The following is a 15,139-nucleotide window of genomic DNA, read 5'->3' on the forward strand; positions in this document are numbered from 1 at the left end:
CTGATATGGGTCAGTCTGAATAGAAATCTACTTTACCATTTCACACCAGGGGATGTCCTGCCTTCAGCGATCTGGGCCATCCATAGAAGAACACGGTTGAAGACCCACTGTCCAGCACACACATTTCTGCTGTCCTTTACTCCCACTTGGGCTTCTTCTCCACCCAACACAAATTCCATGACTCTATTCCATACAAAGTGTCACCAAATCCCTCTCTGCAGTTCTCAGAATTGTCACCAGCCTGAACTACGATACAGCCTCTTCTCAGCTATGACTGTGATACAGGCCAGATCCCGAGGACACAGCCAGGAACAAGTTCCCTCTTTTATATCAGTGCTAGGACATGTCTCTTCACATTTCCCACTTCCACAGATGGAGAACTCGGCAGTGGATCCATTAGAGCCTCCTCCAGGACCCCACATCTACTTAGAGGTACAGCAGGACCCATGTAAGAGAGGCAGTGGAGTCCCTGACTCTGTGCATTTCCCTCCAGTCCTCATCCAAAGACAGTCTCCAGCGGATGACACCACAGCCCCGATTGACAGCCTCACAGCAGAGCACGAGAGAACTTGACCATTTCCTTGCAGGCTTGAGCACTGCACCCCTAACCCATCCAGAGTCACAGGAGTAGAGTGCAGCTCAGCCAGGGCTGATTCCCAAACATGAGGACAGACTCAGCAGCTCCACACACCACCCAGGACTGGTTCACCAGGAACTGGTGGCAGGCACCCCACCTCAGCCTCTCAAACCCCAGGACACATGCAAATGATCCTGGGCGCTGACAGAACAAAAAACCCTCCAGAGGCTGGGGCAGTGTGGTGGTCTTCACCCTGCAGGCACCATGCAGACGCTGGGGTTCCTTCTATGCCTGATGGCAGCTCCCCTTGGTGAGGGTCTCTGGGGGGCTGCAGCTCTTTACGGGGGTCTGAGTGTCCGATGTAACAAAAATCTGACCATGACTCTCTTTGTCCCCAGGTGTCTTGTCTGAACTGCTGTCTTCATCCTGTAGGCACCATGCAGACGCTGGGGTTCCTTCTATGCCTGATCGCAGCTCCCCTTGGCGAGGGTCTCTGGGGCCTGCAGCTGTTTACGGGGGTCTGAGAGTCTGATGGAAGAAACAGTCTGACCATGACTCTCTTTGTCCCCAGGTGTCTTGTCTGAACTGACATTGAGGGATTCAGGCCCAGGACTGGTGAAGCCCTCGCAGACCCTGTCCCTCACCTGCACCGTCTCTGGGGGCTCTGTCACCAGTTACTACTGGCATTGGGTACGGCAGTGTCCTGGGAAAGCGCGGAGTGGATGGGGTACTGGAGCGGGGGCACGTACTACAACTCGGCTTTCCAGGGCCGCATCTCCATCACCGCCGACACATCCAACAACCAGTTCTCCCTGCAGCTGAGCTTTGTGACCGCCGACGACACAGCCGTGTACTTCTGTGCAGGAGACACAGTGAGGGGAAGTCAGCGTGAGCCCAGACACGAACCTCCCTGCAGGGCGCTCAGGACCACCGACCTCAGGGAGCAGCCCCAGGAGCAGGTGCAGAGAAGGGGGCTGGGGGCGAGGGGCTTCCTGTCAGGCCTGCAGCTTCCTCCCCTGCAGCCTGTTTCCCTCCAGACCAGACACGCCATTCTGCTGTGCCTGCTTCTCCTTTATTTCAGTCCCAGTGAGATTGCACAGTTATTTAAATCCTGTATTTCTTAAAAAGGGGGCTTCAATCAAGGAAAAAGCAAAGTTTCAGATCCCAAACCTTTTCTTTTATTTTTAGATATATTTTTTAAAACACTTGGTGATTTACTGTATTATTAAGAAAAAAGTACAAAGAGGCCTCACATACCCTGGACCCAGGTTTTCCTGTTATGAATGACTCACATTGCCATGGTACATTTCTTACTATTAATGAAGCAGCATTGACACATGTTATCAACTAACATCCGTACCTCATTCATGGTTCCTTTCTGTTCACCTCATGTCCCTTGTCTGCTTCCATGTGGAACCCGTGTAGGATTCCACACTATGTTTAGACTGGATGTGTCATAGGTTTTTTTCTGTCCTGACAGTTTCTCAGACACCCTTCCGTAGATGACCTTACCAGCTGTCAAGAGTACTGCTGACACATTTTGTAGACTGTCCCTCAGTTGGGATCCGCCTGATGCTGGTCTCATGAATAGATGGAAGTTAAGTGTCTAAGAGGAACCATAGACTTGAGTAACATCCCTGTCACATCGTAACGTACTATCAATGTGACATCACTGCGGAGGTTGGCCTTGCTCACCTGCCTAGGTAGCGTTTGTCAGGTGTCTGGGCTGGGATGTGACTCCCACCCTTTCCATAATGTAGTCTTTCTAATAAAGTCACCATGTGCAGCCCATGCCTAAAAGGGGGAAGTTTTCTTCCTCCTGCTTTTGGGCAGAGGACCTCCGAGGTGTTTCAGAATATTTATGATTTAACACAATTTTTATATTTAAGGTTTATTCCTATTTTTCAGAATGGATTCCTGTATATTATTTCAACCTGGGTAATAATGTGGTGCTTCTTCACCCATGTTTTTGTGCACATTTTTCCATTGTTGGCCATTGTGTGCTCCTTCAATGACTCCTGTCCCCTCTGGGATGCCCCCATTTTTGTGGGATGGTTTATCTGGGTGAAGCAGATCGAGCATAACCATCTGCACAAGATGATGCTTCAAACTCACTTCATGTATTTCCTTCCCAGCAGTATATTCAGCATTGCTTCAAGAGCCACGGATCCTTTTAACGGAGAGGAAGTTCGAGATCCAGATATCACCACGATGTGTGCAAACAGCGATGGTGCTTTTGCTTCTTGGCTTCTCAGTTTACAGAACTAGGCAGCAGGTGTGTCTACAGAACAGTGTACGTGCACGTGTGCGTGAGTATTTATAGAAATAACCATCCCTACCTACAGGAAGCTAAGGGTGGGCTGATGCTGAGGTCTCCAACTCCAATCCTTGGCCACATGGATCTCTCCATCTCTGTCCCCTTGCTGATCTATGAGTCCACACTCCAGCACAGTAAACCTGGATTCCACCACCTGCCCTCAATAAGTGTAAGGGTTAAATTAGAGCGTACGTGGACATCACTATCAGTGATGACTGCGTATCAACTAGAAAGCACTTCTGTACACAGTTACATTTGCCTTTTCTGTTCCAGACACCACTCACTTCCAAAGGGCACTCCTGAGGACAACACCTTCCCACCCTTCTCCACAGAGGTTGTTTCACACGTTCAGATCATCTGAATTCTTTCCTGGGATCCTCAACCTCCTGAAACACTATATCTAGTTTTTGTACAAAAAGGTTGCTCTCTGGACTGTAAAATTACATGGAATTCAGTAAACGCATAATGTCATATGTCCCCCATTGCTGTATCCCACAAAGAGTTTCACTGTCCTAGAAATCCCCGGAAACTAATTATCTTTTAACTGTCTTTATGTCTTAACTTCTCAGGATGTTATGCAATTGGATTTGTATACTGTGTCTATTTTCACACTGACTTTTTGGTGTTTTAGTTTATTTTTGCGTTTCTATATCAGAATACTTGTGTCTTGCTAATTCATAAAGAAAAGAGTTTTCTTTGGCTCCTGATTCTGGGGCAGCTGCATCTGATGACGGCTGCAGTCTGTTTCCTCTCATGGCAGCAAATGAAAGAAGAGCCAGTGTGTACAGATCACATGGTGTGATAAAGCAGGACAGAGAAACTGAGGAAGTCACACGCTTTTAAACAACCTGCTCCAAAGCACATTCGTCCACTCCTGGTGAGCTCGGTCACTCTCCATGGAGGGCATTCATCCTCGCCCATGACCCAAACACCTCCCACTGGACCCCGCCTCCCATCACAGCCACACTGAAGATCAAATTGCTACAGGAGACTTGGAGGAGACAAATATTCAATTAAACCCTATGGCATAATGCACTGAAGATTAATCTAGTGTTCATGGCTTAATAGATCATTTCAATTTATCCGTAATGCTCTATTGTATGGATGTACCTCAGTATTTTTTCCCACTACAGTTGCTCATGGAATCATGAATACTTCCACGTTTTAGTAATTTTGATTGAAGTTATCAAAACAATTTGAGGAATTCAGCAAGATGGAGAAATAGAAGTCAACAGCGCTCATTTCCTCCCTGAAATGTCCATTTGAAAAAACATCCACACGTGAAAATACATTCAGAGGTGCTAAGGAATAGATCTGAAAGGTTACATCACGGTGACAGAGTACAGACAAAAGAAGACATAATGAAGACATTAGAAAGGACAGTTCTATATCAGACATATCCCACCTCCCCAACATTCATGGAGGACATAGTGGAGAGAGAAACCCTCCATGGAAGAAAAGACATGTGAAGTGAGCACCCATGTTCACCACATACCCCAAAACAGGCCTATCCAAGGGAAACCCAGTGACAGGGCAACACCTTAATCCCAAGCTCCAGGCCCACTGCACCTGGCAGGCTATCTTCTGTAACCCCAAAACCTGAAAGCCTCCCACAGATCCAAGCTTCATTCCAGGACTCATGACCCATGTCTATAGATACAGAGCAAGACCAAACCCTGTGCCAGGCTGTCTCCTGCCTGAGGACTCCAGCAACAAGTTCACCTGTGGACCCACCAACCAACCTGCCCAGAATTTCCAGATGGAATGTCAGGTGAAAGGATATCAATGCTAAATATGTTCTGTGAAGACTGATGGAGGTGCCCACTTCTTCCACTTGTGCAGTCAACTTTCCAAATCCACAAGAACCAAGAGCCACCAGATAAACATGACGGTGCCAAAGTAGCAATATTAAGAACCAGTCCCAACACAAAGAAGTGCAGATCTAAAAAATGCCTAACATGGAATTCAAAATAATCATTAAATAAGTTCAGTGAGCAGAAGAGAATGACACGTGGATAATGAAACAGTATCAGGAAAACAACAAGTCAACAAAATCAGAACTTTAATGAGGAGATAGAAAACATAATAAAAATAATTGGAAATTTTGAAGACAAAACACAACAACTGAAATGAGTATTTCCAAGGGAAACATCAACAACAGATTTCCTCAAACAGAAGAAAAGTTCAGTGAGCTCAGAAACAAGTCTTCTGTAATTACCTAAGCAGAAGAAAGAACAGAAAAATGAAGGCACCCTGATAGGGTTCCTTCCATGAGACTATCTGTATAGCAAGTATTCTGAGGCCTCCTTTGCCTAAAAGTGTTTTTATTACACCCTCACACAAAAAATTTAAAAAAAAAAAACCACTAGGAATCATTTACCAAGGAGGTGGAAAGAAATTAAACAAGACAGGAAAAGATGGAAAGACATTCAGTGCTCTTGGATTGGAAGAATGAATATTGTGAAAATATCTATACTACCCCAAGCAATCAACAGTTTCAAGGCAATCCACATCAAAATACCAATGACATTCTTCGCATAAATGTAAAAAACAATCTTAACATTCATATGGAGTAAGAAAGACCTTGAATAGAAAAAGCAATCCTTGGGGCCGGCCCGTGGCTCACTCGGTAGAGTGCGGTGCTGATAACACCAAGGCCCCGGGTTCGGATCCCACATAGGGATGGCCGGTTCGCTCACTGGCTGAGCGTGGTGCTGACAACACCAAGTCAAGGGTTAAGATCCCCTTACCGGTCATCTTTTAAAAAAATTTAAAAAAAGAAAAGAAAAGAAAAAGCAATCCTTGGCAAAAATAAATAAATAAATAATTAAATCAGAGGCATAACACTACCTGACTTCTAATTATACTACAAAGCTATCATAACCAAAACAGAATGGCACTTGGATCAGAGGAAGAGAAGAGAGAACCCAGAAATCACCCCTCAGGCTTATAGCCTTCTGATATTCGAAAAAGGCAACAAGAACATACATTGGGGAAAAGACTGCCGCCACTTAAATAAGTGGTGCTGGGAACGTTGCATATCCATTTGTAGAAGGATGAAAGTAGACGTGCACCTCTCAGCATACACTGAAATCAACTCAAAATGGATTAAACACTTCAGTACAAAACCTGAAACCATAAAATTACTAAGGGAAAATAAGGTGAAACACTTCAGGTACTATGTCTTGGCACAGACTTTATGAACAAGAACTCAAAACCAAACATAGCAGCAAAAGAAAAAATAAACAAATGGGACTGAAAAACAAAAAAGCTTCTGCACAGAAAAGGAAACAATCAACAGAGTGAAATGACAACATACAGAGTAGGAGAAAAATCTTGCTAACTATGCATCTGACAAGGGAATAATGTACATAAAATACAAGGAACTCAGGCAATTACATAGTAAAAAATAAAAACAATCACCCCCTGCCCCCAAAAAACAATTAAGAAATGGTCAGAGGAGCTAAATAGATATTTTTCAAAGAAAACATGCAAATGGCCAAATGGTACATGAAAAAATGCTTAACATCAGTAGTCATCAGGGAAATGCAAAGTAAAATCACATTAAGATATAACCTCACCGTATTTAGACTGGCGATAATAAAAATGATGTTGAATAACACATGCTGACGAAGATGAGGAGAGAAGGGATCACTCTTGCCCTGTCGGCGGGACTGTAAGTTAGAAGAACCACTATGGAAAACAGTATGGAGGTTTCTCTGACAACTACAGAAACATCTTCCATATGATCCAGCAATCCCACTTCTGGGCATATTCCCAAAGAAATAGAAAACTTCATGTAGGAGGGACACCTGCACTCCCATGTTCCTCACAGCTCTATTTAAAATAGCCAAGTTATGGAACCAACCTAAATGTCCATTGATGGATCATTTGATAAGGAAATTGTGGTGTATATACACCATGGAATACTACCATGCCATAAAAAAGAATGAAATTCGGGCCGGCCCAATGGCACACTGGAGAGTGCGCCGCTTGGGAGTGTGGCGGCGCTCCCGCCAAGGGTTCGGATCCCATGTGGAGACCAGTTCCTGCTCACTGGCTGAACACAGTGCGGGCGCAACACCGAGGGTTGTAAGCCCATTGCCAGTCCCCGGTACAGGCGTGACACCGAGGGTTGCGATCCTGTTACCGGTCAGTAAAAAAGACAAAAAAAGGGGAAAAAAAAAAAAAGAATGAAATTCTCCCATTTGCAACAACATGGATAAGCTTGGAAAAATTTCTATTGAGTGAAATAAGTAAAGCACAGAGGAATAAATTCCATATGTCCTCAGTAATAAGTGGGAACTAAGAGAGAAAGAAGGAAGGAAATAAAGACCACAGCGGTGTGCTGGACTTTCAGAGGGAGAGAACATACCTATGGATGCAAAGTTGAGTAGGGAAAAGTGGGAGGATAATTATGGTGGGGACATGGGGTATAATCACAATTTGTGTTAATGTACTTGTTGCCAGTATAGTTCTGGCCATCACCTCTTGGGCACGAGTGGTGACATTCACCTTTGTACCCCGTGAATATTCACAACCATTAACAATATTGAATAACAATTTCAACATTACAACTGACTGTCATTACTGAGAAAAAACAACAAAACAAAAACAAACAAAAAATGCAGGGGTTCAAGGTACCAAAATGCCTGCACAGCCGAAAAATCTGCATATAATATTTAAGTCTCTAAAACTTGACAACTTGTGATCTGTTGTTGACCAAATGTCTTGTCAATAGCAAAAGAAGTCAATTTACACATATTTTGTTTGTTATATATATTATATATTGTGTTTTTACAACAAATTAAGCTAAAGAAGAGAGGATGTTATTGGAAACCTTGTAAGAAAGAAGATATATTCACATTGCTGTACTGTATTTATTGATACCATAGGTTCACATGGTCTGTGTGTGAGATGAGACATCTGTCTGTATGCACCTACATTGATAGTGTTTCTTGGCCACACAGTTTGTCTGAGAGTAATTTTGGGTCACTGTGGATCTTCAAAAGTTTTCAATATATTTATTAAAAGCAATTTTCATAAAAGTGGACACACACAGTTTAAACCCTTGTTATTAAAAGTAAACTATAAATAAAAACTTACTTTGAATGTTATATATATATTATATATTGTGTTTTTACAACAAATTAAGCTAAAGAAGAGAGGATGTTATTGGAAACCTTGTAAGAAAGAAGATATATTCACATTGCTGTACTGTATTTATTGATACCATAGATTCACATGGTCTGTTTGTGAGATGAGACATCTGTCTGTATGCACCTGCACTGATAGTATTTCTTGGCCACACAGTTTGTCTGAGAGAAATTTTGGGTCACTGTGGATCTTCAAAAGTTTTCAATATATTAATTAAAAGCAATTTTCATAAAAGTGGACGCACACAGTTTAAACTCTTGTTATTAAAAGTAAACTATAAATAAAAACTTACTTTGAATGTTACTGATCTAGGTGCACCAATTGGACTGTCTAGTGAGCACAGTTATTTAGAAAATGGTATTGATAACTCTCAGGTACAGGGCTCAATCCCCGTATCATGAAGTCTCAAAAAAAATATATATATATATATAGATACACACACACACATATATATACATATATATGATAATTAATTAAACAAATATATACAAATGCACCAATTAAATATAGGGAAAGTCAGAGTGAAACCAGAAACAAGACAAATTTCCACTGTCTGCAATAACCCACTTTAAATATAAACACACATATAGAGTAAAATTAAATGGAGAAATATGTACTATGTTAACACTAATGAAAAACATCAAGAGCAGTTATATTTAACTCAGATAAAGCAGACTCTCGAGAAAAGAAACTTATCAGGGAGAAAAAATAGTATTTATAGTGATCAGCATCTGTACAAAAAACATAACAGTCCTTAACATGTATGTTCCTAACTTACACGTTAAGTGTCAAAATTTATGAGAAAGTAACTAATTGTATTAGTCAGTGTATTTTAGAGAAATAGCAATAATAAGACAGATAAGTATACAGATGATAGATGAAATTATATTTAATATGGGAGTTGGCTTACACTCCCATATGCAGGCTGAGGAATCCAACAACACACCTTTTGCAAACTGAACTCCAAACAAAGACATTAGTGTGATTTGGCCTGAGCCCATAGAACCAGAGGATTTGATGGTGTAACTCTCATTTTGAGATCCAGGGTGGTGGTGAAGGCCCAAGAATTAAGAGTTCTAATGTCAAAAGAAAGAGATAAACTGCTCTTTCCAGCCTGGAGTCTTTGGAGGGTACAAGGATCATTCAGCCTGCATGACTCAGAGGGAGAACTAGGGGCCACTGTCAGCTGCACAACCCTGATCCATGGCACCTCTTGAGAGATTCTATTGTCAAAATGCACTCAAGAGTTTTCTTAAAATTTCCACCTCACATCCGGGTGTAGCATATCTAGTAAAAAACTCCAATGGGCAGAGTCATCCTGAGCATCCAGGCAAAGGAATCCTTCTGCCTGCCCTCAGACACCAGAGGCTCAGAGTGATGAGCACTTCTGGACACCTCATACATGCTCACAGGAGAGATACATGCAAATTTGGCCCCTCCCCTGCTCATGAAAAGCAGCTCATCTCCTGTCTCTGCTCATCCTGGCAAGGAGCCACCCCATGTCTGTGCCTTTCTCTGTGTCCACACCATGGGATCTGCACTGTTCTGGGTTTCCCTTCTTATCACTCTCAAAGGTAATGTCCCTCTTGCATCAGGCTCAGAAGTGACTGCTCCATATGGGCTGTTCTCAGTCTGTTTTCTCTGTGTTTGTAGGTGTCCTGTGTGAAATCCAGCTGGTGGAGTTGGGGGGAGACATGAGACAGCCTGGGGTTCTCTGAGCCTCTCCTGCAAAGCCTTTGGATTCACCTTCACTAACTACAGCATGCACTGGGTCCGCCAGGCTCCAGGGCAGGGGCTGGAGTGGGTGGCAGAAGTGAGTCAGCCAAGTGGAAGTAAACAGTGGTACTCTCCATCAGTACAAGGAAGGTTCACAATATCCAGGGACAACCCTACAAGCACAGTGTCTCTTAAAATGACCAACCTGAAAGTCGAGGACACGGCTGTGTATTATTTTGTGAGAGACACAGTGAGGGAATGTCAGTGTGAGCCCAGACACAAACCTCCCTGCATGGAGACTTGGTGGTAGGGGGAGCTCAGGTCCCGCATATTACAGAATTTCCACATTACAGAATTTCCACTCAGAAGCAGGTGCAGAGGATACCCTGCATTTCCTTTTAGAGTTTGGTGTTTCCTCTTCCTCTTCCTCAGTAAAAATCGTACTCAGGAACTGTTATTTTTAATTCATTTGATTCCCTGGTTTCCCTTACCTTAAACTGATTAGTTTGAAACAGAAATTAAATTCATTTTTATTGTAAAATTTACATAATATATTTTTAATTAATTAATTAATTAATTTAAAATATTCATAAGATACAAAGCTAATTGTCACCCTTCCTGCTCATGATGTGAGGGCCAGATTGATACTGGGGCTGTACCCATTACCAGAAATTACTATTGTGCCCATTGTCCCCACCCAAGTATCCCTCAACCTCCCTCCAACTCCCCCTCTCATGTTATATACTGTCACCTCTCCCTCTGGGTGGTAGTTTGTCACCTCTCCCCCTGGGTGATGGAGATGCAGATAGGTTTACTCAAAGCCCATTTCTTCTGAGTAGTGAGAAGCCCTGAAGGGGTTAATTTTCCAGGAACCCTCAAGAGACAGGCATTCCTCCTTGGAAAAATAACACTGGACTGGGATCTACTCCCAGTATTTATTTTCCAGGGCAGGAGGTTACTGAAAAGGAAAACAGGTGGTAACAGAAAGAACAGTACAATAATTGCCATGGCAACACTCATTAATTTGTAAAAAGTTAAGTTGATCCACCAGCAAAAGCTTGTTCTCAGCAAACACTTTTCTAATGCTACAGCAATTTCTTTGCATATTTACATTACAATCAAGTAACTTTCTTAGCATATCAATCAGTAGGTTAACCTGCCAAGGACGTCTGTCCTTCAGCCAGCAATTTTGCTGTGTTACAATCCTTTATCTACAACCGAGACTTTAGCCTGGGGAAATTTTCCTGTCTTTAGCAAGCTTAACATTTCTATATGTAATTTTTAAAAGATAGGTTATACCTGAAACTACAGGGCTTTGGATGCTAGGCCTTGTGAAATACATTTGCTTTATTAATATTAGTGCTCTCTACAATATACAACATTTTAAATATTGTACAGTGTACAGTTTAGTGGCACTTAATATACTCACACTGCATTTTATGATCCACACTGTCTAGTTATAGAACATTTTTGTAAGAAAGTGAGCGGAGATGCAGGGTACCGTTCAAGCTTTATTAAAAAAAGAAATCTGATGGGCTGCGGAGGTGTCGGGGACCATTCAAGCTTTATTAAAAAAAAGAAATCTGCCAGGCTGTGCTCAAAGTAGCAGGCACCCCAGGGCTGACCTGAAAAGGGGACAGCGCAAGGAGTGAGGGTGGTAGAGCTTATATAGTGTGCTGAGGGCTGGCTGACACCTTCAAGGAGGGTCATTATGCTAATGTGCTTCAGAGTGGGGAACTGCGTCCTTGTGGAACCAAAGGGGCTTCTATTTAGGTCAGGAGGCTTCTCATCAAGGGAAGAGGGAGGGGAGGGGAGGAGGTGGCCATGCCGTTTTGTACTTGGGCTTGTCTAAGGTGGTGCTGGTTATGTTGCATATCTATTAATTTTCCTCAGACAAAAAGGAAAGCCTATACCCTGCAATCATTCAATTCTCCCATCTCTCTCTCCAAGCCCCTGAAATACACTAAACTATTTTCTATCTCTAAGGATTCACTTATTCTGGATATTTCATATTAATGAAGTTATATGAGTTTTCTTCTCTCTGTAGATGAGTTTTATGGGGTCTTTATATACCATATTATGGATAGTAGACCAGTAATGGCTACAGTTTCTGTGGATTAGAACATTTTAGCTCTGCACCCTCGACACTATATGTGCCAACAACCAGGGAGCACCCCTTTCTCTTTCAATTCCCTCCCAGCCATGTTCTGGTGATGGGACAACATGTGGAATTCTCCACCCCTGACTCATTCAAGCACCAGCAACAGTGAAAACCCTGCCTTTGTGGACATAAAGTCAGGAAGAGAAACTCCCAGGAAGCTCATAGTGGAGGGAGCAGCAGGGAGAGGGGCAGATGGAGAGGAAACTGCTACACCTGTGTGGACACCTGGCTCACCTCCTGATGTGTGATTGTGTAGCTGATGGGGAAACACAAAGCAAAGGCTCTGAGAGTGACTGTGGGTGCAGACCACAGTCTAGAGTCTAGGGTGTCTCCTGAGAAGTGTGCACAGGGATCGTGACAGATCTGTGATTCAAAGACTATGAAATCCTAACTGATATCAGAATGACAATTACCAGCAGGTGGGTCAGGACCTGCAGTCTGCATCCAATTGAGATTACAGTCTTATAAAGATGCAAACAAAGGAAAAACAACATTTCCCAGGAAAGTTGAACAAGAGCTAGCATCTCATAACACATTCTGAAAAAGATTCAGTACAAATTAAAATCACTGATGGACTTCAACTTTGTAATTTAGTTCAGAATTTCTTTGGCTATTTGAGGTCTTCTGTGTTGTTCAAAAAATTTTAGAATTTATTTTTATGGTAAAAGCTCACATTAGTGTTTTGATAATGTTTGTGTTAGATGCTATATTCATTATTCAAATCTGTGAACACACAATACCTTTCCAATATTTGCATCATTTTCTCTTTCTCTTTCTTTTCATCAGTGCTTCAGAGTTTTCAGTATACAAATCTATAACCTATTTGGTTAAATTTCGTTCTGAAAATTTAGGTTAAATTTAGTTGTAAATTGTGATTCATTCTATTCTAAATGGTATTGTTTTATTGATTTATTTTTTAAGTCGTTAATTGTGTATAGGAACACTGCTGACATCTGTGCATTGATTTTGTATCATGCAACAGTACTTGATTTGTTTATTAGTTCTCACAGTTATTAGGCTGAATTTTTAAACTTTTTATACATGAAATCATTTAATCAGAAACAGAAACAGTTTTTATTCTCCTATGCTATGTGGATGTCATTTATTTATTTTTATTTTCTCATTGCCCTGGCTACAACTTCCAGGTCTACACTGTAGACAATTGGTGACAGAGGGTTTTCCTGTCTTGTTCCGATCACATATAACAAACCTTCAGCTTTCACGGTTAAGCATGTTAGCTGTGGGGTTGTCATATATAATGTAGTGGGAATTTTTTTTCTATAAGTAATTTGTGGAAATTTCTTATTATTAAAAAGATGTTCAATTTTGTTGAAACTATTTTTGGCATCTGTTTAGATCATATGTTTTTTCTCCTTCATTCTGCAATGTGGCTTATCACATTTATTAACTTGCTTATTTTGAACCATCCTTGCATCCCAGAGACATCTCTACCTCTCAGTTCATCATGGTTCAGAACATATCATAATACTAACGTCATCAGAACAAACGTAGGCTGGCTATTTGAGATCTTCCTAATTCTTTAACAAAGGTGATCATCACTGTTATTCACTGTGATGCTTTTGTTGCATCTCATATCTTTTGTTACCTTGTCTTTTAATTTTTATCTGTTGAAATATTTTTGAAGTCACATTTTTAGTTACCCTTTGACACAATGGTTCTTCACATGTGTGTTGTTTATTTTCCACACATTGCTGTATTATACCTTTTTGTTACTATCGTTGTTTAATTTAAATTTGATGAGGTCAGAAAAGACATTAGATTTTAATTTTCTTAAATTTGTCAAGAGTCATTTGTTACATAACATGAAAATTATCCTGTATAGTGTTCCAAGTGTGAGTGAAAAAAATTGTGTATAATTTTGCCACTGGGTGTAAAGATCTATGTGTGTTTTATGTTCATTTTGTCTATGACATTATTCAAATCAGTGGTTTCTTTTTTTCTTGAAACACACTGATTGAATATATATATGAGTTATAGCATTGAATATCAATATCTGTGTGCAATAGAGGAACAGGTGCTTTCAGTTTAGTTAGTTATTTGGTTACAGAGTCTTCTGCAATGAACTGAAGCTCTGCTGTGGCAGTAAAAGTTCATACTAGTTTGGTCTGTGAGACATGACACAGAAGACTAATATAAATCACTGGCCTCTCACAAATGTTATTTAACATTCCCCTCCAAACATTGGTCAGGCTCTAACCTGCATGAGACTCTGAACAACAGCTCCCAGTCACCGTCATCCTAGAGTTTCAATCTCAAAACATTAATTATAGATCATGGTGTCCTCATGATCACATGTTCTTTACAATATTTTTAATTACTTTATTAATTACTTTTAAACATATTGATTATGCATATTTGAGGGTTACAGAGTTGAATAGCAATACATTACACAATGTGTGAGGATCAATCAAGGTAGTTGTCATATTTATCTTTCCAAAACCAAATCACTTCTTTGTGATGATGACATTCTATCTCCCCTCTTCTAGCCATTGGATAACATGCAGTAAATGAAGGTTAATTACAGAGACCTAACTCAAATGTACAACCACGGAACTTATTTTTTCTATCGGGCTGGAACGTGTCCATAAGCAAACTACTTATTTTTCCCCAATCTCTTTCCTGCTTCTAGTAACCACAGGTCTGCTCTGCCCTTCTGAAATGTAATATTATTATCAGAATTATTGTTTCTTCCATACAAACACATGGAATTTAAACAACATTCCACTTAATGATATATGGATCCAAGACAAAATTAAACAGGAAATAAAAAATTTATTGAAACTGATGAAAATTATGTCACATCATACCAAAACCTGTGGGATACTGCAAAAGCAGTATTAAGAGGAAAATGTATCACATTAAATGCTTACTTGAGAAGAATGGAAAGATGGCAAATAAACAACCTAACACTTCACCTTAAAGATCTAGAAAAACAAGAACAATCCAAACCTAAAGATAGTAGATAGAAAGAAATAATTAAGATCAAAGCATAATTGTATGAGATAGAAACAAACAAACAAAAAAAACAATGCAAAAGATCAATGAAACAAAAAAGTTTGTTTTTTGAAAAGATAAATTAAATTGACAAAAGTTTAGCAAGATTAACTACAAAAGAAGACAGAAGACTCATGTCGGTTCTCCCACTGCCGGAGACAGACAAAGCCGGGCTGGAAGAGACCCCGGACCAGCC

At 40.9% G+C, this 15,139-nt stretch overlaps 1 protein-coding gene and 1 gene segment (V, D, J or C); both read left to right on the plus strand.

Moving 5' to 3' along the window:
* Positions 1-841: 841 nt before the first annotated feature.
* Positions 842-2,845, plus strand: LOC103606671. The gene is given in 4 exon segments (XM_008591229.1): positions 842-887; positions 1,149-1,289; positions 1,292-1,536; positions 2,486-2,845. Coding segments are annotated over 4 exon segments (792 nt in total).
* A 128-nt stretch (positions 2,846-2,973) lies between these two features.
* On the plus strand, positions 2,974-10,077 carry LOC103606672. The segment is given in 2 exon segments: positions 2,974-3,028; positions 9,705-10,077. Coding segments are annotated over 2 exon segments (428 nt in total).
* Positions 10,078-15,139: the final 5,062 nt, after the last annotated feature.

Source organism: Galeopterus variegatus, unplaced genomic scaffold, assembly GCF_000696425.1.
Source record: "Galeopterus variegatus unplaced genomic scaffold, G_variegatus-3.0.2 Scaffold6772, whole genome shotgun sequence".
NCBI lineage: Eukaryota > Metazoa > Chordata > Mammalia > Dermoptera > Cynocephalidae > Galeopterus > Galeopterus variegatus.